The sequence below is a fragment of the Pituophis catenifer genome, unplaced genomic scaffold, assembly GCF_029215685.1.
Source record: "Pituophis catenifer annectens isolate HBS135680 unplaced genomic scaffold, rPitCat1.0.hap2 SCAF_12, whole genome shotgun sequence".
Taxonomy (NCBI): domain Eukaryota; kingdom Metazoa; phylum Chordata; class Lepidosauria; order Squamata; family Colubridae; genus Pituophis; species Pituophis catenifer.
The window spans coordinates 16508096-16532045 of NW_027256892.1; the positions used below are offsets into that span (position 1 = coordinate 16508096).

Genomic DNA, 23950 nt, shown 5'->3' on the forward strand with positions numbered 1-23950 from the left:
GACCGGTATCATGTCTCCTCTGGTTCTTCTCATCACTAGACTAGCCATGCCCAGTTCCTGCAACCGTTCATCATAAGTTTTAGCCTCCAGTCCCCTGATCATCTTGGTAGCTCTTCTCTGCACTATGATGATGAGTGATGAGTGATACCAAAAAGAAATGTCAATAAACTGTGCTGGCTCTGTTTTGAGATGCTACCAGGAAGATTGCAGCATCAAATCAACCCTATTGGATGCTGAACATGTTGCATCTCTTGAGTGTTCCTTCCCTAAGAAGGAAGCTTCCTTTTTTCTACCTTATTCTCAGTGTGATTGAGAAATTCTTTGCCCTTTCTTTGGTGGCATTATTTTTAATTTCCTTTCTTACTGGGAAATGACCAAGATTGTTAGTGGTGATATAGGTGTTATCTATCATACTCTTTCCATTCTTTCTTCTATGCTTCTTTGACTATCCATATTTTCCAATCTGGAAAAATCTTTATGCTTAGAAATTGAATGAAAGGCAAGAAAGTTGCAGAACCTGGAGAAGTGATTATATAGTAGAAAATAAATTATTTGCACGCATCCAAAATTGGTCATGATCACGTGGTGACCTGCTTAATGACCGACATGACTTACAACTGTAATTCCTGACTCGGTTACAGTCATAAATCAAAGATTGATTGTAATTTATTTTCATGCACAAATTTGCTGCTTTTTTAAAAAAAATAAGTAAATGCTACAGCCTCCTATGTAGGTTGGCTCTAAAGGAGTACCTGGTTAAATAAAAGCTTTATCTAAAAAATAGAGAAAATAAACGCTTGTTCAAAATTATGAGCCACGGTGGTGCAGTGGTTAGAGTGCAGTACTACAGGCTACTTCTGCTGACTGTCGGCTGCCTCAGTTTGGCAGTTCAAATCTCACCACGCTCAAGGTTGACTCAGCCTTCCGTCCTTTTGAGGTGGGTAAAATGAGGATCCAAATTGTTGGGGGAAATTATTCTGACTCTGTAAACCACTTAGAGAGCACTGTAAAGCGGTATATAAGTCTAAGTGCTACTGCTATAGCTATATATACACACAACAGACAAGCACATAGAGAGGTGTAATTGATTCGTTGGCTATAACTGATAAAATTAATCGGGTAGACTTTCTGTATGCAGAGCAGATGTATTTCCCTTTATGCCCAGCCACAAAGTAAGACAAAATATATATATACCCAGATGGGTTAGGGAGGAAGTCTTGTTTTGTTTGGTAAAAGAGGAACAAAAAGACAGAGAAAGGAGAAATGCAAACAGGTTATTTGAGTTCAACTCAAAAATCAATTGTCAGTCTGCAACGTTTTCTTCAGTCTGTCTCTCTCAAACGTATTTTGCTTGAATACTCCACCCTGTCCCTATTCCATGGATGGCTGATTTCACACCAGCATCATTTCCCTAGCATCACTTAATTGGTGTTTTCTTTTCTCAGCCCCAATGCAACAGCTTGCAAACTTGTGAAGAAGCCTTTCCCTTGAGACTCTCTTTTTTTGCTTTGCAAGAGTGAGATGGCCGTACGTCCCATTGTTCTCTCTTGGCTGTCACTGGGATACTCTGATCTATATGGAGTCTTCTCTTCATTAAAACCTGCCTATAAGCCAAGGAGGCTACTGAAAACAACTTCTTTCCAAGCAGCTGTTCTTACATCTGCCTAATGCAGAGGTCAGCAACCCACGGCTCTGGAGCCGCATGTGGCTCTTTCATCCCTCTGCTGTGGCTCCTTGTCGCCGGTCGGCTCCACAATTTATAGGGCTTTTGGTTAGGACAGGTAGAGGAAAAAGGACGCCATGCTAGAGGGAGACTCTATGGTGGGGGAACCGGACTTCCGGTCGGCAGAGGAAAAAGAACGCAGCGCTAGGAGGAGACTCTATGGTGGGGGAACTGGGTTTCCGGTCGGCTCCAGAATTGAACGGGGGGCTTCCAGTTAGGACCTTTGTGGCTCTTTGAGTGTTTAAGGTTGCCGACCCCTGGCCTAATGACAGTCTGGTTTCTGGATTTCTGGGTCACTGCCTTGTGATGCGATGCCTTAGAAAGGAATTTTATTGTTTTTCCAGGCCTAACTTCCTAGGGTTATTGAATGCTGAGTTGAATGCAGAAGGTGCTGAGGACAGGGGTGGGATTCTACTGGTTCAGACCAGTTCAGGCGAACCAGTAGCTCCGACGATCAGCTGGGCGTGAACCGGTTTGTCCCGCTGATCAGATGGGCCCGCCCACCCGCCATGCTATTTTCCTACCTTGATCTCAGCTGATTCACGCGGCAGAGCAGATTTCCACGCCTTAGCTGTGTTTCTCCTCCAAAGAAACATGGAAGTGAAGCGCACGATCACCGAACCGGTTGTTAAACCGGGAGGATCCCACCACTGGCTCAGGAGCTTCGTTCCTTATTTGAGTTGTTAGAAGGAATGTTAGGGATACTTCAGTCTTGACAGAGGAGAATATTTGTAGCTCAGGGTTGAACGGTGGGATCAGAGAGTTTTGATTTGACTCAAAGGAAAGTTGAAAGTTTTCAGCCCTTTGGTGGGGAAAAAAAAACCCGTATAAAATTATTTGCACGAACTCTTCTAAGGTATCCTCTTTCTCCCTCCCCTATATAAGAAGCTGGCTTTAATTGGCAGCAGGTGTATTGTAAAAATAAATAAAATGGAAGTTTCAAAAGCAGTGTGTGTGTTCAAAAACAAGAACTACTTCTTTTCCTGATGTTGGGTGGCTCCTTGGTTATAGTCAACTTTGCATGAGCAAGAATAAAATAGAAGATCCTTCCTTCCTTTCTTCCTTCCTTCCTTCCTTCCTTCCTTCCTTCCTTCCTTCCTTCCTCCCTCCCTCCCTCCCTCCCTCCCTCCCTCCTTCCAAGAAAACACACATCACACATTTTGTATTTCCTGTGTTTTATCTTCTGGCTGTTCACCACCCTGAGTCCTTCGGGAGAAGGGCGGTATAGAAATTTAATAAATTTAATAAAATAAATAAATAAATAAATCATGTCATGCGGGCCAAAGGAAAGATCTCTTTCATTTGGCTGCTTTCAACCAAAAATGGTCAATTTATATGCTGTGACTGAAAGGGACTCCCGAGTTTCTTTCTTTGGGATCCATGGGGATTGTGTTCATGATACCATTGAACTGTCCTGTCCTGTCCTGTCTGATCAGACAGAAAGACAGACAGACAGACAGCTAACCTTCCTTCCTTCCTTCCTCCCTCCCTCCTTTCCTTCCTCCACCTCCCTCCCTCCTTCCCTCCCTCCACTACTCCCTCCCTCCCTCCCTTCCTCCCTCCCTCCGTCCCTTCCTTCCTCCCTCCCTCCCTCCTCCCTTCCTCCCTCCTTCCCTCCCTACACTCCTCCCTCCCTCCCTCCCTTCCTTCCTCCCTCCTCCCTCCCTCCCTCCCTTCCTTCCTCCACCTCCCTTCCTCCTTCCCTCCCTCCACTCCTTCCCTCCCTCCACTCCTCCCTCTCTCCCTTCCTTCCTTCCTCCCTCCCTTCCTCCCTTCCACCAGGACTTAGATACTGAAACATTAGGATACAACTGAGAATGTACATACACACCCCACATCCCTGAGTCTCTTTCACGAATTCTTCCACCTATCTGGAATTAGTAACAAAAATGTCCCCAAATGTGGTGTGACTTCAGGCATCGGGTGATTGATCGATTGTGGCATTGCTCTTGCTTAGATTTGCAAGCTTGCTCAATAAAGATTCCAGATCTGGGTTTTCCGTTGACTTTGATATTTGGCAAATTTTGCTGTGTCTGGTTCCCCCTCCCCTCCCCCCACTTACCCCAATTTGTCTTCTCTTGCCTCTTTCTTTTCAACCTCTTAATAGGAAACACATTTTTTCCTCTCCGGTTCTGGTGTTCCCACCAGAAATGTCAGACCGTTGGGCAAAGGTGAGAACTTGAACCAATAAACTCAGGGCAACTTTTCCACTCGCTCAGCAAAAGTAGAGCCTGTTTTATTTGACTGCTCCTTGATGTGGGTATTTCCTCCTTTTTTTCCTTTCTGTCGTGCCTACCTTCCTCTTCCCGTCCCCATCCAATGTGTCCGTCCACATTTGAGCTGCAAAGAGACAGCTTGTTTAATCTCTGGAAAGCTTTTGGACTTTGCCAGGGGAACTGGTATTCGTCATGCTGAGCACCGGGAATGAGGATCTGTCTCGAATTTGCCAGAAAATGTGTCAGCCGTAAATTTGCTTTCTCACAGTTATTTGAGAACAAAAAAAAATAATGTACAAAATGCCAGGGATATAGGTTTAGAAAGCCACTATAGACATCATTCTTCTATTTTGCCCAGTTTCATAGACCTCTTGTGATGCCTACTGGGGTTCTTGCCCAGATTCCTGCACCATCTGGCATAACTAAAAAATATCTTATAGTTATAAAGAATGGTTAGTGGAATTGGGTAGGTCTAGTTTAATGAAAAGAAGGACTAGGGGAGACATGATAGCAGTGTTCCAATATTTCAGGGACTGCCACAAAGAAGAGGGAGTCAAGCTATTCTCCAAAGTACCTGAAGGCAGGACAAGAAGCAATGGGTGGAAACTAATCAAGGCCAGAAGCAATCTAGAACTAAGGAGAAAATTCCTGACAATTAGAACAATTAATCAGTGGAACAACTTGCCTCCAGAAGTTGTGGATGCTCCAACACTGGAATTTTTTAAGAAGTGATTGGACAACCATTTGTCTGAAATGGTATACGGTTTCCTGTCTGAGCAGGTTGGACTAGAAGACCTCCAAGGTCCCTTCCAACTCTGTTATAGCAATAACACTTAGACTTATATACCGCTTCACAGTGATTTACAACCCCCTCTAAGCAGTTTACAGAATCAGCATCTTTCCCCCCAACAATCTAGTTACTTATTTTACCAACCTCGGAAGGATGTATCGCTGAGTCAACTTTGAACCGGTGAGAATCGAACTGTTGAACTGCTGGCAATCAGCAGTCAGCAGAATTAGCCTGCAATACTGCATTCTACCACTGCCACCACGGCCCTTTATTCTGTTATTCTTTTAAATAAACAGACGGTTGTATATGGACAAGCAAACACCAGCCCTTTAATTTAATCTTTATTTATACAAATGCTCTTGTGCCTCACTTAAATCTCATCGGGGTCCTTCATGTTGCTCTAGCCCAAAATTTTGTTTGGAAATTTGCCCTCCTGCCCAAGAATTAAAAAAAAAAACTTTAGGATTTTAGAGAGCTTCTGAAGGAGGTGAGCATCAGAGCAAATTTACCATTGACTACCAGGAAACTAAGATTATGGCATCTGGCCTTCTCAATTCCTGGCAAATAGATGAGGAAGAAATGGAGGTAGTGACAAATTTTATTTTCCTGGGCTCCAAGATCTCTGCACATGGGGACTACAGCCAAGAAATTAAAAGACGCTTGCTCCTGGGGAGGAAAGCTATGGCAAATCTAGATAGCTTACTAAAAAGCAGAGACATTACCCTGCCAACAAAAGTGTGTATAGTCAAGGCTATGGTTTTCCCAGTTGCAATGGATGGCTGTGAAAGTTGGACCATAAGGAAGGCTGAGCGCCAAAGAATGGAGGCCTTTGAACTATGGACTTGAGTCCTGTGAGTCCCTTGAACTGCAAGGCGAACAAACCGGTCAGTCCTAGAGGAGATCAACCCTGACTGCTCTTTAGAAGGCCAGATCCTGAAGAGGAAACTCAACTACTTTGGCTGAGAAGAGCCTAATGCTGGGAAAGATTGAGGGCAAAAGAAGAAGGGGACAACAGAGAACAAGGTGGCTGGATGGAGTCACTGAAGCAGTCAGTGTGAGCTTAAATGGTCTCCGGGAAATGGTAGAGGACAGGAAGGCCTGGAGGAAAGTTGTCCATGGGGTCACGGTGGGTTGGACACGACTTTGCACAACAACAACCAGGAAATAGGTGTTTTGTACCTGGCCAAGCTTCCCAGGAAGTGTTTTATCTTTGTGATGTGCTTTCAAAATTGCCTATCCTTGTTATCAACCATGGCTGTTGATACCCTTTGAATTAAAAAAGTATAGGGTACAGTTTTCCAAGCTGTGGCTAATATAAATAATTGGAACAATCAAGGTATTCATGTTTTAAGATGGCCTGAATTCCATTTGAGATGTTTTAATGGTGGATTCATAGCCTATTTGCGTGATCTGAAAAGTCCCATGGTTGAAGCCCCATGTTGCTATGTCACCCTTGGATTTTGGATGGGGGATTTGAGAGGAGGTCAGGCTTTCTTCTTCAACAGTGGCTTTCCATAATCAAAGGGATTCTCCTTTTATGTCAGGGGTGTCAAACTCGATTTCATTGAGGGCTGCATCAGGGTTGTGTTTGACCTCAGAGGGCTGGGGGTAGGGGTGTGGCCAGGGAGCGTGGCCATGGTGGGAGTGGCCACGGTGGGCGTGACATGGGACTTGTGTCAGAGGCAGCTGTGGGGGCCAAGTGCTAAGGCAGGACTTCCCTGAGACCCTCACTCACTCTCATTATAATCTCCTTCCCTCCTTCCTTTTCCTTCCTTCCTTCCTTCCTTCCTTCCTTCCTTCCTTCCTTCCTTCCTTCCTTCCTTCCTTCCTTCTTTCCTTCCTTTCCTTTCCTTTCCTTTCTTCCTTTTCTTCTTTTTCCTCCCCTCTTCATTCTCCTTTCTTCTTCCTTCCCCTCTTTCCTTATTTTTCCTTCCATGCTCTCTTCCCATCTTTTTCCTTGTCTTTCCTCTTTCCCTTTCTCCTTTCCGGTCCCTTCTTTCATGCTGAAATGCAAAAGGGGAAGCATTTCTCCTTTTGCTTTCCTTTTAGTTTGTTTTGATAGTCCTCTGCCAATGAAAACAGAGCTCGAGAGGGCCGTGCGGGGCCCCTCTGGACCCCATTTTCTCTGGCAGAAGGTTGCAAGAGGCCGTTGTGGCTGAAAACGGGGCACAAGGGGGGCACACGTGGCCCCCCCAAACTCAATTTTCACTAGCAGAACCACTGCAGGCTGGTCCTTTGCTGTTTCCAGGCCAGCCCCATGGGCCAGATCTAAGGCAGGCCTTGAGTTTGCCACCCCTGCTTTATATAGTGGCATTGATCTTAATGAGCTTCTAATTTGCAGTGCTATAGGCCAAGAAGAAGTATATTCCCTAACTACCTTGTCTTCTAGAATTTGTCCAATTGAGTTTCATCTTCAAGGGAAAGGACATATATGATTTCTTCAGTTCTACAAAATTTATTTCTTTATTTTTTTTTTAGTCATATTTCTATGCCGCCCACTCTCTGAGGACTCTGGGCGGCTTACACCAAAGACAGTATACTAAATAGCATATTGCCCCCTAACAATCTGGGTCCTCATTTTACCCACCTCGGAAGGATGGAAGGCTGAGTCAACCCTGAGCCAGTGAGATACATAAAATAGTCAACCCATGACCATGTTTAATGACCATTTGAACTTACAATGGACTCTAAAGAAGTTCCTTATAACCCATCTTAGATGTTACAACTGCTGTCACTATCAGATGGTTGATCTTACACGGTGGGCAGAAATAATGGGATAGAGGCAGTTTCTCAAGGTTCTACACCATGAAAAAAAACATGGGTGGTAATTAGCTCTTTGAGTTGCATCTGGAAGATCACTGGTAACCAGAACAGTTTTCTTAAGAGAGGTTTTACATGGGTGTATCACAGGAGTGGGCTTCAAAAATTTTAGCAAGGGGTTCTCTGCCCGGTTGCTGGGTGGGTGTGGCCATGGTGGGCGTGGCCTAGTCAGCCTCCTGCACCACAGTGGAGGGGGGTATTTTTGCCCTATCCAGGCTCCGGAGGCTGTCCTCGAGCCTCCAGGAAGGCGAAAACGACCTCCCAAGCTCCAGAGGCCCTCTGGAGGCTGGAAACAGGACTATTTCAGGCCTTCCCGAACTTCTGGTAGGCCCATTTTTCACCCTCCCCAAGCCTCCGCACAGGTCCTGCACTTACTTGAATCCAAACAGGTCATGTGGGGACTCCTGGGAGGGGAGGGGCCAGGTAGGCAGGTGGGGCCAGCCAGGAGTGGGATTTGGGGGTTCTCCAAACTGCACAGAATCTTAGCTAGAGGTTCTCCTGAACCCCTGCGAACCCCCACCCCTGCTGTATCAAAAAGCAACCATCATTGCTTCTATTACTGTCCTCTGAAACCAGCCATAGCAGCTGAGTGGTCTATAGAACACATTGCAATAATCAACCTGTGAGAAGACCGAAGCATGAGTGACCTTGGGGAAGACTCTTGATCCAGGGAAGGATGCAATTTCTGCAGACTAAATTCATTCTGTTTGTTCTTTGCAGGTAGTTCCTTGCTGTCTTACAACACACCAACCCACCCAGATCCACCACCTCGCGTCAATACCAAAGAAGGTGAGTTCTTGGTATTTGCTCATAGTAATCATGGTTTGTCTTTAATGAAGAGTGGCTTGATTTGGGGAAGAATACCAAGGAAAGTGGTTCAAAGTAGCTGTAAAATCCATGGCCCCAAAGAATAAGGACTCCATCATGGAAGAGATGGAGGTATAATGACAGAATGGATGAGTAATTCAGTACAGTTGGCCTGCAAATATTCAAAAATATTGTACTGTGTTAATATAAAGGAGTATAGAAGATAAAATTGTATGCAAATATGTCTTTCTATGATGAAAATATGGACAAAAATATATGCTAATGTGACAGCGACATACAGGTACTCCTCAACTTATAACTGTAATAGAGACCAAAATTTCCATCATAAATCATGATGGTCATAGGTAGAGGCATCCAGACCTGATTTTTTTGTGGCAGTTGTTAAGTGAACACAATGGTGAATCCATGTATGCATATTGAGCATAACAGGGAATATTATGATTCTACTGGTTTATCAGAATAGGCTTTGTTCTTTTCTTCTTTCTGGTTAATAATAGAAAGATGATAGATGATAGATGATGGGCCGCGGTGGCGCAGTGGTTCAAGTGCAGTACTGCAGGCTACTTCTGCTGATCACCGGCTGCCAGCAGTTTGGCAGATCGAATCTCACCAGGCTCAAGGTTGACTCAGCCTTCCAAGGTAGTTAAAATGAGGACCCAGATTGTTGGGGGCAATAGGCTGACTCTGTAAACTGCTTAGAAGAGGTTGTAAAGCATTGTGAAGCGGTATATAAGTCTAAGTGATAGTGCTATGGGAGGGAGGGAGGGAGGGAGGGAGGGAGGGAGGAAGGAAGGAAGGAAGGAAGGAAGGAAGGAAGGAAGGAAGGAAGGAAGGAAGGAAGGTAGGTTAGCTGGCTGGCTGGCTGGCTGATCAGACAGGACAGGACAGGACAGGACAGGACAGTTCAATGGTGTCATGAAAGCAATCCCCATGGATCCCAAAGAAAGAAACTCAGGAGTCCCTTTCAGTCACAGTATATAAGTTGACCATTTTTGGTTGAAAGCAGCATCATGTCTCAGCCAATGAAAGAGATCTTTCCTTCAGACTGCATGACATGATGTGCGTTTTCTTGACCGCTGCCAGTGGAGCGAGGATAGAGATAAGAAAGCACGGAGTGCAATGATAGCCCCTTGCCAGGTCAATCAGTGGGGTGGAGAAGTGAGTGAAGAGACGAGTGAACGTCATATAATGCTGTTGGGAGGACACAGCATCTACATGGTTCCTAGAAGGCTTCAGTTCAGCCTCGGTTGAGGGTGCTGTCAGTTTCTACACTGACCCTCCAGCCATCTGCTCCAGAGACAGAAACGCACGTGTGCGCCAAGGCCCCGAGGATCAATGCTGCATGTTGCAGGTGCTGCTTTTATTTCCAAAAGCAATTGCCCACTTGAGCTGCCGGCTCCCTCCTGCTACCGCTCTTGCCACTTAGAGCAGCCCCAGATTTCAGAAGCGGGGCGGGTGGGGTGGGGAGGGGGGAAGCAAGGTAGCCATGAAACAGTTTGGAGTCCAGCCCTGTGCAACCGCCTCTCCTGTTGAATAGTTTCCCATTTAAATAAACCCAAAGGGCTGTTCGAACAAAGCGAAAAGCACAGCGCTTCGATCGGCCAGCGGTAAATACACTCTACCCCAGCGAGCTTGCCTGAGTGCTTGGCTCTCGTGCTTTTTGGAGCCGGGCAGGTGCTGCCCCTCTAAACCGAAGACGGGAGGCCGAGGGGAGAGAGAAAACTCATCCGATAAAGATAATACTTCCGGCTTTGGTTTGTTTTTCATGTAGTGCTTTCCAGGACACTCCGTTCATGGACAAAAGCGAATATAGCTTTTCTTCTCCTTTTGAAACGTTCAATTAAAACAATGAAAAACATGAGAAGAAAATAATATGCCAGGCTGACTGGCTTGCAATAGCATGCTCAGTCTTTTCCTTCTTCTTCGCTTTCTCCTTCTTCTTCTTTTTCTCCTTCTCCTTCTTTTGTCCCTCCCTTCCTCCTTTCTTCTTCTTCCATCCCTCTTCTTCCCCTCTCCTTTTTCCCTCTCCCTCTCCTTCCCTTCTCCTCTCTCCTCCCTCGTCTCTCCCTGCTTTCCCTTTTCTTCTCCTCTTCTTCTCCTTCCTTCCTTCCCATTATTAAATGCAGTAGATTACGCATTACTACCATAGAGTAAAATATTCCAGATTTTTTTTTTTAATTTGATTTATATGCCGCCCTTCTCCGAAGACTCAGAGCGGCTTACAATGTGCTCAGCAATAGCCTTCATCCTTTTGTATATTTATACAAAGTCAGCTTATTGCCCCCACAAACTGGGTCCTCATTTCACCTACCTTAGAAAGGATGGAAGGCTGAGTCAACCTTGAGCCTTGGCGAGATTCGAACCAGCAGTAAATTGCAGGCAGCTGGTCTTAATAACCAGCTTTCTACACCTCTAATAAAAAAGTAATGGGAAAATGAGTTTCCTACAGAAAGCTTAATTGTAGTTTTTAAAAAGTGCTATCCGTTTTTAAAAAAAAAAAACTTTCCAATTTGCTTTCTCCTCTCTTATACACGTAAATGTTTACGGTACTTGAATGAATTAGGCATTGCTATCTTCATTCTTCCATACACATGTAAGCACCTGTATTAAATCAAAAAGCAGAATAACGTGGTGGTGAAAATAAGAATAACTTGGTATTCAGCTCTACAACCAAGATTTCCACAGCTTAGCAAATTGGGACCTTATATTTGCTCCAACTGCCAAGTGCACATTTTCCCCAATATAGTTATTTTTCGATTCCGCATCATTATTGTGTGGCATTATACATTTTAATGAGTTTGTGGAGGGGGCCAGGGAGCTGTGGTTCTTGGACAACCTAGAAATGCAATAAGGAAAAGGAAAACTCTGAAGATGACAAACAGCAGGGACTGTAGAAGCTCAGGCTCCGTGCAAGATGCATGAAAAAATGGCCTATCACTTTTCCTCAGATTAAGACTACCATAATCCTGAGAAAAACTCTAGAAAGTATGTGTGGCATGCATTGATGTAGATGTAGATATATATCTCTTCCTGGCTGGCTCAGTTATTAATCAGCATTCACAGTTAGCACTCTATTTACTAAACATATCCACTTAGTCCTAAAAGCTGTGGTTTTACTCAGGGACCCGCTAAGAAAGTCTCTGCCGGCCTTCACATTAATCTGAGTTGAAGTTCCTGCAACAGGTTCCTTTGGAATCAAGCCCAACCTCCTTGGACATTGGCCATGATTCCACGCCAACAAATACCCTTATGTTTTCCAGAGTAGGGCACCTTGGTCCAAATTGTCTTCATCTGTTTTGGAGACTAGGATTGTTCTAATGAGAATCATCCAGTTTTCTTTGGCCGAGAAACAATTTTCTTATAAATGAAAGGAGATTCCCCAGGCTCTGAGTAGAATGGCTGGAGCCTATCTGTTTAGTTGGTTTTAACGGGAATAAGTCTGCTTCAGTTTTCCGAGTTTGGCAGTTCAGTGATAGTATCGCAGACTTTCAACCCATAGAGAGATTCAGGAGGTGAGGCGTCCCTAAGAATATGCTTGGTGTAGCCAAAACTATGATTTAGTGTAGCAATGAGAAACATTTTGAATCCAGGGGTCCTTGGTGCTCTCTGAGCTTGGTTGTTTTCCTGCAGACATTACATTACCCAACTAGGTAACATTATCAGTGCTAAGGAGTGGGGTTTATTCTCAATTTGTATTGATTAGGGGTGACATGATAGCAGAGTTCCAATATTTCAGGGGTTGCCACAAAGAAAAGGGAGTCAAGCTATTCTCCAAACCACCTGAAGGCAGGACAAGAATCAATGGATGGATGGAAACTAATCAAGGAGAGAAGCAACCTATAAGTAAGGAGAAATTTCCTAACAGTTAGAACAATTAATCAGTGGATGACGATTTGCCTCCAGAAGTCGTGGATGCTCCAACACTGGAAGTTTTTAAGAAGAGATTGGACAACCATTTGTCTGAAATGGTGTAGGGTTTCTTGCCTGAGCAGAGGGTTGGATTAGAAGACCACCAAGGTCCCTTCCAACTTTTTGTCCCAAAGGTGCTTTTTCAAGAGGCAACTGGACTCTCTGGTTTTTCTTTGAAAACATTTCGCTTCTCATCCAAGAAGCTTCTTCAGCTCTGAAGCTTCTTGGATGAGAAGCGAAAAGTCCAAGAAAAACCAGAAAGTCCAGTTGCCTCTTGAAAAGCACCTTTGGGACAACCATGACCTGAATGACTGAGAATCTCCAGAGACTTCCAACTCTTTGTATATTCTAGTGGCTTGCCCTGTCGGTGTTGGTGTTAGTCATGGAAGTTCTTTAGTTGGGCTAGCACAGGGGTCGGCAACCTTAAACACTCAGAGCCACAAAGGTCCTAACCGGAAGCCCCCCATTGAATTTTGGAGCTGATCGGAAGTCCGGTTCCCCCCCCCACCATAGAGTCTCCTCCTAGACTGGCATGCTTTTTCCTCTACCATTCCTAACTGAAAGTCCTATCAATTGTGGAGCTGACCAGCGATAGGGAGCCACAACAGAGGGATAAAAGAGCCACACGCGGCTCCAGAGCCACAGGTTGCTGATCCCTGGGCTAGAACTTTAGTTGGGCTAGAATAGAATAACAAAGTTGGAAGGGACCTTGAAGGGCTTCTAATCCAACCTCCTCCTTAGGCAGGAAACCCTACACCATTTCAGATAAATGGTTATCCAACATTTTCTTGTTTGTTTGGCTGTTTACTATTAGCTTGTTTGGCAGTTAACAATAGCTAAAACAGTAAACAGTTCAACCAAAGAACTACTTCAAGACTACTCCCAACAACACTGATAGGACAAGCCATTAGAATATAAATTGAGAGCAAACCCCACTCACTACTAGGGCTGACGATGTTAACCTACCTTGAGTAATGAAAGGTCTGCACGAAAACAACAAAGCTCAGAGAGCACCAAAGATTCCTCATTTCAACCCTGAGCTACAAATATTCTCCTTTACTGATATACTTTTCTTAAGGCTTCAAGGCCATCACAGGCTTTCAAAGTATGGGAAAGGTTTGCATCATACAGAGGAGTAAAACCATAAGGCTCAATTTCCTTCTGCAGGATAGGAACTTTGCTGTTTTTCTTTTAAAATGATAAACATATTCAGGGTTTATTCTGAAGTTTTTGCGTTTCCTATCCTACCATGGCAGGAAATCTTTACAACCTCAGCAATTGCAGTCACAGTGAGAGCCCCCAAGTGCCGCCATGCTTCAATTTACCCAACTTTTATCTTGTACTTTTACGAATAGTGTCTTGCAACAATATGAATTCTCTAACACCCAGCATTCTGGTTGACGATTCCGGTCCTGGGTGAATTTGGATAAATTGATCTCCTATGTCATTTCTAACTTTCGCATTCTAAGATTCCACGTTGTGTGTTTTATGCCAAGTTCTTTGTTGAAAGGCACTTTTGAAGAGAAAATGGATGATTTTGTGTTTTGTGCAACGCACACAGAGTTATCCACTTATCTTCTATTGGTTAGATGTTGAAGAAGATAAAGCTTTGGCTGTTATAGTTTAATGAATAATGGTTTTGTTCTTATTTCTAACTTATTCCACCAACCAATGTGTGAGAGGTGTAATGAATATTCCCAATTTATAGAAGGAGCTTTGGCTATAAATAAGGGCCCTCTTAAGACCACGCTGATGAGTTTCAACCACAGTTCGGTGAACGAGGCCAACTGCTTTTTTTCAAGTTTCATTTTGCAAAGTAGAAACTGGAAATTAAATGCCTTTGTGTTTCGTTTAGGAAGAACCATTCCTAGAACCATTTGTTCATTTGGAGAAAAAAAAAACCCAGTACATTCCAATAATACATTGTGTATTTAAAAATTTTGGGGATGCAGTAGCTCAGTGGCTAAGACACTGAGCTTTTCGATCGAAAAGTCGACAGTTCAGCAGTTCGAATCCCTAATGCCGCATGACGGGGTGAGCTCCCCTTATTTGTCCCAGCTTCTGCCAATCTAGCAGTTCGAAAGCATGTAAAAATGCAAGTAGAAAAATAGGGACCACCTTTGGTGGGAAGGTAACAGCGTTCCGTGCACCTTTGGCATTGAGTCATGCCGGCCACATGACCACGGAGACGTCTTCAGACAGTGCTGGCTCTTCGGCTTTGAAACGGAGATGAGCACTGCCCCCTAGAGTCGGGAACGACTAGCACATATGTACGAGGGGAACCTTTACCTTTAGGCCCTCTGATCAGAAAGAATGTCTACTCTATGTTAAAGTACATACATGTCCTTACGTGTTTCCAGGGTGCTAATATGCATCTTCGTTTTCTTCTAATAACAATATAGCCTGCCTCTATTTTACAATATTTTTGCAAGGGGGTGGGAAATCACACACACCAACTGGGTTTTTTTTTTCCTTCCCCTTTTCCCTTTTGCTTGTTTTTTATTATGATTCTGCAGTCCAAACTGGGGAGTTTATGATTCAAAGGAAAGACAGTAGCTTGCTCTTATGGATTCTTTAAAAAATGTTTTCCTTTGAAATTCCGGACTTAATGTTGTGTCTGCTTTCCTGCTGACCTTCTTCAGGGGTGGCCGTATGTTTTCTCACCCCCCCTTCCCTCCCAAAAAGAGAACTTTTTTTAAAAAGGGGGGGAAGGCTCTGTTATAACAAAGATTCCTTGTCTATGAGCTGCAGCAGGCAGGAAACCCGTACTCACAAGGGGATGGCAACCAACCAGTGTTGTCCTAGCACCAGGCTCCAGTTCTCCGAATTGAACCTGACAGCATGTCTGGGCCACTTTCTAAGTCACCATTATGTTTCCTTTTCCCCTAGCAAAATAAGGAGGCTTCTCCCCACCCCCAACCTCTGCTTTATTGCACATGTGCAGAGTTATGAACTGCCTCGCTTGTAAGTTTGCTCCTTCCGAAAGGTCTTAAGAGCAAGCTGAGCAGTTTCCATACAGCGATGGCAAAACGTGTTTCCAGATGGCTGGTTTCTTCTCCCCACATAGTAGTGGGATGCTCTCCTTTTATTTATTTGTTTGTTTGTTTGTTTATTTATTTATTAGTTTGTCAAACATGTACAAGATAGCAGGTATGAATATGAACATGGATATAAACGAAGGAAATGAATACAAATAAATGGGGACGGTAGGACAGGGACGGTAGGCACTCTGGTGTGCTTATGCACGCTCCCTTTACGGACCTCTTAGGAATGGGGTGAGGTCCACGGTAGACAGTTTGAGGTTGAAGCTGTGGGGGTTTGAGGATATAACAACGGAGTCGGGTAGTGCATTCCAGGCATTGACCACTCGGTTGCTGAAGTCGTATTTTCTGCAATCGAGTTTGGAATGGTTTACCTTCAGTTTGTATCAGGATTGAAATCTACTTACCTTCTTTACCAGTTCGGAAGTGCACACACTGCCCATGCGTGTCACTTGTGTGCGCAGACCCTCTGCGCATGCACAAAAGGTTTTGCGCATGCACAGAGGGTAAAAAACACATTACTTCCTGGTTAAACCAGGAAGTAATGACACCCGGGCAGGTGGGCAGAGCCACGCATCGCGATTGCTATCGGTTCTCCGAACCACCTGCCACAATCGCTACCGGATAGCCCGATCCGGTCCAAACCAGGAGCATTTCACCCCTGGTTTGTATCGATTATTTGCCCGTGTATTATTATGGTTGAAGCTGAAGAAATCATTGACAGATAAGACATTGTAGCAGACAATTTTGTGTACTATGCTTAGATCAGACCGCAGGCGGCACAGTTCCAGGTTGTCCAAGCCCAAAATTTCAAGCCTGGTGGCATAAGGGATTTTATTGTGAGCAGAGGAGTGGAGGACTCTTGTCGTGAAATACTTCTGGACCCGTTCAATCGTATTAGTTTCTGATATACAGTGTGGATTCCAGGCAGATGAGCTGTATTCAAGAATTGGTCTGGCAAAAGTTTGTATGCCCTAGTTAGCAATACAATGTTACCGGAGAAGAAGCTTTGCAAAATTAGGTTAACAACTCTTAATGCCTTTTGGGCAATGCTTTTACAAGGAGCTCTGGGGCTTGGATCATTTGAGATGAGTCCTCCTAGGTCCTTGACAGAATGAGGGTTGTCTACGAGGTCGTTTCCATCCAACTTGTAATCTGATTTTAATTGCCAATGTGTAGGACAGAGCATTTATTAATTGAGATTTGGAGTTTCCTTTCCTACGGGTTGCGTTACAACCAAGCATGCATACAGCTCCAAGTGGCTTCTGCAGAAATCTGTTTATAGCATACACTTGCAGGCCTAAAGGTGATGGCCCAGCAGCAGTTAGTGGGCAACCTAACTGGGTCCCATCAGCTAAACAAGGCCGGCTGGCGGGCCCGCAGGGGAAGGCCTTCTCTGTGGCTGCCCCAGCTCTCTGGAATCAGTTACCTCCTGAGGTCTGGACCATCCCCATCCTATTGGCCTTCCGAAAAGTGGTGAAGACCTGGCTCTTCCGGCAGGCCTGGGACCGTTGATCTCGCTCTTGCGATCCAAAGAGATCCGGCCATGAATGGTGTGAATGAGTTTTAATGTTTTTAATGTTTTTAATTCTTAAATGTTTTTTATTATGATTTTAAATGCATTGTGAGCCGCCCTGAGTCTTCGGAGAGGGGCAGCATACAAATTGAATTAATAAATAATAAATAAATAAAACCTTTTGGAAACTAGGTGCATATTTGGATTATTGACATCCATCCATTGAAGGACTTGTTCGCTAAAATGTTTCTATGATGGACTTGGCCATTTACAAAAGGACCATATACTAGAAGGTTAATCAACTCCTGATGCTTCCTATCATTCCAGTGGGGCTCCAAAACTTTCTTGCAAATTAAGAGCCTGTAGTACAGTGGACTAAAGCACTGTTATTAACAACTGCTGCTTGCAATTACTGCAAGTTCGAATCTCTCCAAGGCTCAAGGTTGACTCAGCCTTCCATCCTTTCAAAGGTAGGTGAAATGAGGACCCAGATTGTGGGGGCAATAAGCTGACTTTGTATAAATATACAAAAGGATGAAGGCTATTGCTTAACGCATTGTAAGCCGCCCTGAGTCTCCGGAGAAGGCCGGCATATAAGTCAAATTAAAAAAAAAAATGAATCTATGGAATTTAGTTTGTAACAGAATCACAGAGTTGCAAGGGACCTTGGTGGTCTTCTAGTCCAACCCCTGCTCAAGCAAGAGACTTTATACCATTCCAGACAAATTGCTGTCCAATCTCTTCTTAAAAATCTCCAGCGTTGGAGCACCCACAACTGCTGAAAGCAAGCCGTTCCACTGATTAATTGTTCTGTCAGAAAATTTCTCCGTATTTCTAGGTTGGTTCTCTCCAGTGGTGAAATCCGAACCGGTTTCCTACCGGTTCGCTGGCCACGCATGCATGCTGTGCACCAAATGCATGCTGCGTGTGCATGCGCAGTGCATACCAAAAGGAGGCTTGCGAAGGTAAGTAGAAGCGAGGAGGGGATCAGCTGTGGCACACGATTTAGCTTTAGGATTTCCTGCTTTCTAGCAAAGCTAAACCCTGCTGCACAGTTGATCCCCCCCACCCGCTGTTCTATTTACCTTCCCAAGCTTCCTTTTGGTGCATGCTGCGTGTACATGCATGCACAGTATGTGCCAAAAGGAGGCTTGGGAAGGTAAGTAGAAGCGAGGAGGGGATCAGCTGTGGCACACGATTTAGCTTTAGGATTTTCTGCTTTCTAGCAAAGCTAAACCCCGCTGCACAGCTGATCGTTAGAAATACCAGTTCAAAGGAACCGGTACTTTTTATTACACTGTTTTCCCGAAAATAAGACATCCCCTGATAATAAGCCTAATTGGGCTTTTGAGCACATGCGCTAAAATAAGCCTCCCCCCAAAAAATAAGCCCTCCCCAAAAATATTTAAACACAGAGCTGGAAATCAGGTAACAAGGCAAGAGGAGTACCATCACTGTTTCCCCGAAAATAAGACCTCCCTGAAAATAAGGCCAAGCGCTTATTTCAGGGTTCAGAAAAAATATAAGACAGGGTCTAATTTTCGGGGAAACACGGGTACTACTGGTTCACCCAAACTGGAGCAAACCAGTAGTATTTCACTCCTGGTTCTCTCCTTGATTAGTTTCCATCCATTACTTCTCATTCAGCCTCCAGGGGCTTTGGACAATAACTCAACTCTCTCTTCTTTATGCCTTGTGACCATTTATACCGGATCTATACATATAGATCTCATAGCTTAAAACAGTGGTGGGATTCAGCCAGTTTGCACCACTTCGGGAGAACCGGTTGTTAACTTTCTGAGCTGTTTGGTGAACTGGTTGTTGGAAGAAATCATTAGGGCAGAGAACCGGTTGTTAAATTACTTGAATCCCACCACTGGCTTAAAACAACATTTTCTAGAGAGTCCCAAAGGTGCTTTTTCCAAAAGGCATCTGAACTTTCTTGGCTATTTCTTTGATGAGTTTTGCTTCTCATCCAAGAAGCTTCCTCAATTCTGATGACGCTTTTTGGATGAGAAGCAAACATTTTCAAAGAAAAAAAAATACCCAAGAAAGTCCAGTTACCTTTTCGAAAAAAACACCTTTGGGACAACCATGACCTGGTGTTCCATGAATGAGAATCTCCATAGACATTTTGTAGAGAATTTTGTTGAAATTAAGGTGACTGATAGCTTTGTTTCACTTCCTAGGCTAAACTAGGAAGTCAGAAGGCCCTCTTGGAACTGCCGAGGACCAAGTCATGAGCACAGCATTATCATCATTATTATTATTTTCGCAAATGAAGCAACTTAAATAAAAGCCAAATCTCTGGATGGTTTCCTTGGCTCAATTTTTCTCATTGTGTTTCAAGTACAATTGCGCAAGAGCGAGGAGGGAAGGTTTTCAGTAGTACTGCTGTACACATTGCATTCATTTGCAGTGGAGGGGGAAGATAGCAAGGAAGAAAATTCTTGGCTCATCTGAGCAACTATTGTTGATGTTTTGGAAAGATGCACAAGCAAAGCGCATTTTCCAGATGTCCATTTTTTTTAAAAAAAAAATCTTAATCCAAAGCACAGTTCCATAGGGCAGGCCACCATCATCAATCTGAATTGGTATTTTAGGCAGAATATTGTGTCTTTTCCGTTCAGGGAACCCTCTTTCATTACATTTCATTTGCGTGTACTTTTTAAGGGTTATTTCTTTTTCACTCGGGGAACAATGTGAATAGCCATATTGCGTTCCATCGTTTCCATGAGGGAAATGATAGAATTTGCAATCCATGGATTCTCTCCCAGATGTGGCAACAGTCAACAGTTGAGATGGTTTTAAAAAGAGCTTCAAGCTGTCAATAGCTATTCAGCTTGATGGTTAATTGTTATTTCTGGAATTATAGGACGCAGACCTTAAATGTCACACACGAGGGAGCAGGCAATAACATATCTATCCAGGCTTGTGAGTCTCCTAACTCATGGGTGTCAAATTCGTGGCATCATGTTGCCGTCAGGTGACGTTTTTCCCATTCGCAAAGCTGAGGTGGGCGTGGCCTGCACATGACACAGTTTGACACCCCTGTCCTAAGTGCACCTGGTGGGCCACTGTATCCCTTTGGCGCTTCTGTAATATAAAAAAATAAATTCCAGAATAGCTACTGCTTTCTAAGGAAGGCACTTCAGACCCGCTGTCTAGAGCAGTGATTCTGAACCTTGACAACTTTAAGATATGTGGACTTCAACTTCCAGAATTTTGGGAAATGCTCTTGCATTGAGTCCAATCTGTGATTATTTAATAGACAAATTGTGTTTGTGTGTGTATGAGAGAGAGAGAGAGAGAGTTTATGGCAGGGGTGGTATTCACTTACCTTCACTACCGGTTCGCAAATGTGAGCACGCACGCTGAGAATCAAAAATGTGGATAAATGGGATGTGATTACATCCAGGTGGGTGGGTAAAGCCACCTACAGCTGCTGCTACCAGTTCGCCCGAACCCAATAGAACTGGCTGAATACCACCACTGGTATTCAGTGGTTGTGTGTTTGTGTACTCAATTGCTAGATTGGAGATATTCAAAAACCATCAGGTCCAGGGGTGGTACTCACTTACTTTCCCTACTGGTTCACAAATGGGAGCACACGCATGTCCATGCATGTGCCTGGCCTTCTGTGCATGCGCCCAGCCTCAAAAACATGCCTAAATAGGATGGCATAGAGCTGGGGCCACGATTTCCGCTACCAGTTCGAGTAAACCATTCTGAACCAGCTGAATACCACTTCTGATCAGGTCTGCATGTAGTTAAACACATCAGGACAAAAATCTTGATTCATCAAACCACATGTCAACCTAGAACCGTGATGGCGAACCTATGGCACGTGTGGCACGGGTGGCATGTGGAGCCATATCGGTGGGCATGCAAGCATTGCCCTAGATCAATTCCGGTGGGCATGCGCGGGATGGCCAGCTGATTTTTGGGCCTTCCGGAAGTCGGCAAACAAGCCATTTCTGGTCTCCAGAGGGCCTCCGGGGGATGGGGAAGGCCATTTTCACTCTCCCCAAGCTCCTAGAAAGGTTCTGGAGCCTGGGGAGAGTGAAAAACGGGCCTTCCGGTCCCAGGGTGCCAAAAGCAGGAGGAGCACAGGGGGTTGCACACGCATGCGTGGGGGAGCAGGGCACATTGAATTATGGGTGCTGGCACATGTGCACATGACCCCCCCCCCCTTTTGGCACATGATGGCAAAAAGATTAGCCATCACTGACCTAGAACAAATATTGTCTCAAAAGACTGTACACTCCTAAGAAGGGCCATTAGTAAAGCAGGTTGAATGGAGTCCCAATCAAATGATTTGCGGTAGAGTTTAAACTGGTTGCTCTCCCTTTCTGTTGATTTTTAAGCTCTGTTGTACTTTTTCAAGTTGCATTTTTTATGGGTGATCTTTCTTGCATGTTACCAAAAGTCAAATTGTTTGAATTGGGTGGCTGTGTATAAAATAAATAAATAAGAAAGAAATAAAGCCCTCAAGGCAAGCTATGAGGACAATGGTTGCCTTGTACTTCTACTGCTAGCAAGAACTGCTGGGACATGTTCCTTCTTCGAAAGATCTGTCATCTTACAATCATGTTTGGCATGGTCTCCTTGATTTTGAAAAGTTTTGTAATAGTTGGAATATATGTCATCTGTTTTGTGGTCTATGATGGGTGCAACAATGCCAACCGTTTGTTTTGAAACAAACCAGGTTCCTGCTTCATCTGCCTATTTCACTGGCATCTACTGCCAGTAGTTAACAGAATAACACAGAATAACAGGGTGGGAAGGGACCTTGGAGGTCTTCTAGTCCACCCCCCTGCTCAGGCAGGAAACTCTAAACCATTTCAGTCAAATGGTTGCCCAATCTCTTCTTAAAAACTTATTAGCAGTGTTGGAGCATCCACAACTTCTGGAGGCAAGTTGTTCCACTGATTAATTGCTCTAACTGTCAGGAAATTTCTCCTTAGTTCTAGATTGGATGTCTCCTTGAATAGTTTCCATCCATGACATCATGTCTTTTAATTTATCTTCTAGTTTGTCACATTTGTACTAGATTTCCAAATCCATCATGAATATTTAACTTCCTTGGCAACCTCTCATTCTGTATGGCAATCTTCCTCCTTCAACACCAACACCAGAATTCCAGGCAGCAACGGCGTATGAAATAGGTTTCTTTCTGTAGATTTTCTAACAAAAGTATAGCATTTGACTTGTACAGTAGCGGCCAAACTTGTGGAAACCTTTTGGGAAGTGTGTATTTTTGAGGTTTAATGGCTAATAATACCACTTTTTTTTTTGAGTTTTAAGATTATCATATTCCACTGCTGGAATGGCCTGGGAATAGCCCAGACCTTCATCCAATTGAAAATCTATGGAGCTGACTAAAGAAACTTGTTACTTATTGCTTGCGACCCAGCAATAAAACCCAGTTAATAGGAGCCATCATTCAATCTTGGTTTCACATGATAACAGCTGCAGAACTAAAAGTCTTGGTTCACTCCATGGGAAGACATTGTAAGGCTGTAATTCATGCTAAAGGTTACCCAACTAAGTATTAACTGACATGGTGATCATTTTTGTATATCTCGTTTTTTCTATGGTGATCATTTTTGTATATCTTGTTTTTTTCTACGTGTTTCACTTTTCTTCTTTAAACTGTAACTGCTATTCTAATAGCAAATACTGCATAAGCATTATTGCATTACATTCTTGATTAAATTATCTTTCCATTGGTATATAATTTTATGGTACTACTCCAAAAAAAAAAAAAAAGTGGTGTTATTAGCTGGTTTTAGAGAATATACTTTTCCCAAAAGGTTTCCACAATTTTGGCCACTATTGTAGATAGTTCTCAATTATTGTTAAGCATCAAATGTCATGATTTGCAATTAATCGTTATTCTCTTTTGTTTGCTTTTAATTATGATTAGAGAACTCCTATGATGCTGTTCGAAGATCAGGATGGGGTAATAATCTGAATTCCAGCCACAATAAAAGTGAGTTACTCTGATACGTTAAAAACGTTAAATGGTTTTTAATGTTTGTATTATATGTATTTTATTTTCTGGATGTTCACCGCCCTGAGTCCTTCGGGAGTAGGGAGGTATATAAATATTATTATTATTATTATTATTATTATTATTATTATTATTATTATTAATAATAATAATAATAATACACCTTTTGCCTTGATAGGCCGAGGGATGGTTTTCGGGAGAAGTCATGTTTTAAAATTTTAACATGTTGTGTAGTTGGTATCAATGAACTTTCTTGTTTTTTCTTTGAAGACTTTTCGCTTCTCATCCAAGAAGCTTCTTCAGCTCTGACTGCCATTCCACACTATCCAGTCAGAGCTGAAGAAGCTTCTTGGATGAGAAGCAAAATGTCTTCAAAGAAAAAACAAGAAAGTCCAGTTGCCTCCTGAAAAAGCATCTCTGGGACAACCATAACCTGGATGACTGAGAATCTCTACAGACTTTTTATCAATGATGGTGTTCTCATACTATTGTCCACACTAATTTAATCTTCTACACCCGTATTTCTCAACCACGGCAATTTTGTGGACTTCACCTCCCAGAATTCCTCAGCCAGCATGGAATTCTGGGAGACGAAGTCCACACGTCTTAAAGCTGCCAAGGCTGAGAAACACTGATCTACACCGGTCTTGAAGCAAAATCAAATGGCAGTAGAGGTCCTGCTGGAGACCTTTCCTTTGGCACTTTATTTTTTTCTGGATAAATATCCAAATATCTCAAGAACAGAAAAGTTCCCTAGAGATTCATAAAGAGAGCTCTGTGATCTCAGCTTGTCATGTTGGAAAGAACCAGAGTCTTTTGTTGCAGTATTTCTGTCACCTTTTTCTCAACATCACGGTTCAGGACCATCTTAAGTGACCTTGAGAATTATAGACTAAGAGCTGTAGTAGCGCAGTGGTTAGAATGTAGTACTGCAGGCTACTTCTGCTGCCTGCCGGCTGCCTGCAATTTGGCTGACTCAGCCTTCCATCCTTCCAAGGTCGATAAAATGAGGACCCAAATTGTTGAGGGCAAGATGCTGACTTTGTAAACTTCCCAGAAGTATAAAACACTATGGAGCAATATGAAGTGCT

At 43.6% G+C, this 23950-nt stretch overlaps 1 protein-coding gene across 1 annotated transcript in view; it reads left to right on the plus strand.

Annotated features, from left to right (window-relative positions):
• FLI1 (Fli-1 proto-oncogene, ETS transcription factor) overlaps nucleotides 1-23950 on the plus strand; it is a 97716-nt gene that overhangs the window by 68494 nt on the left and 5272 nt on the right. Inside the window, exons 5-6 of the mRNA XM_070952193.1 lie at nucleotides 8270-8338; nucleotides 22773-22838. Of these exons, the coding sequence (XP_070808294.1) occupies nucleotides 8270-8338; nucleotides 22773-22838 (135 nt within the window). The remainder of the gene's footprint in view (nucleotides 1-8269; nucleotides 8339-22772; nucleotides 22839-23950) is intronic.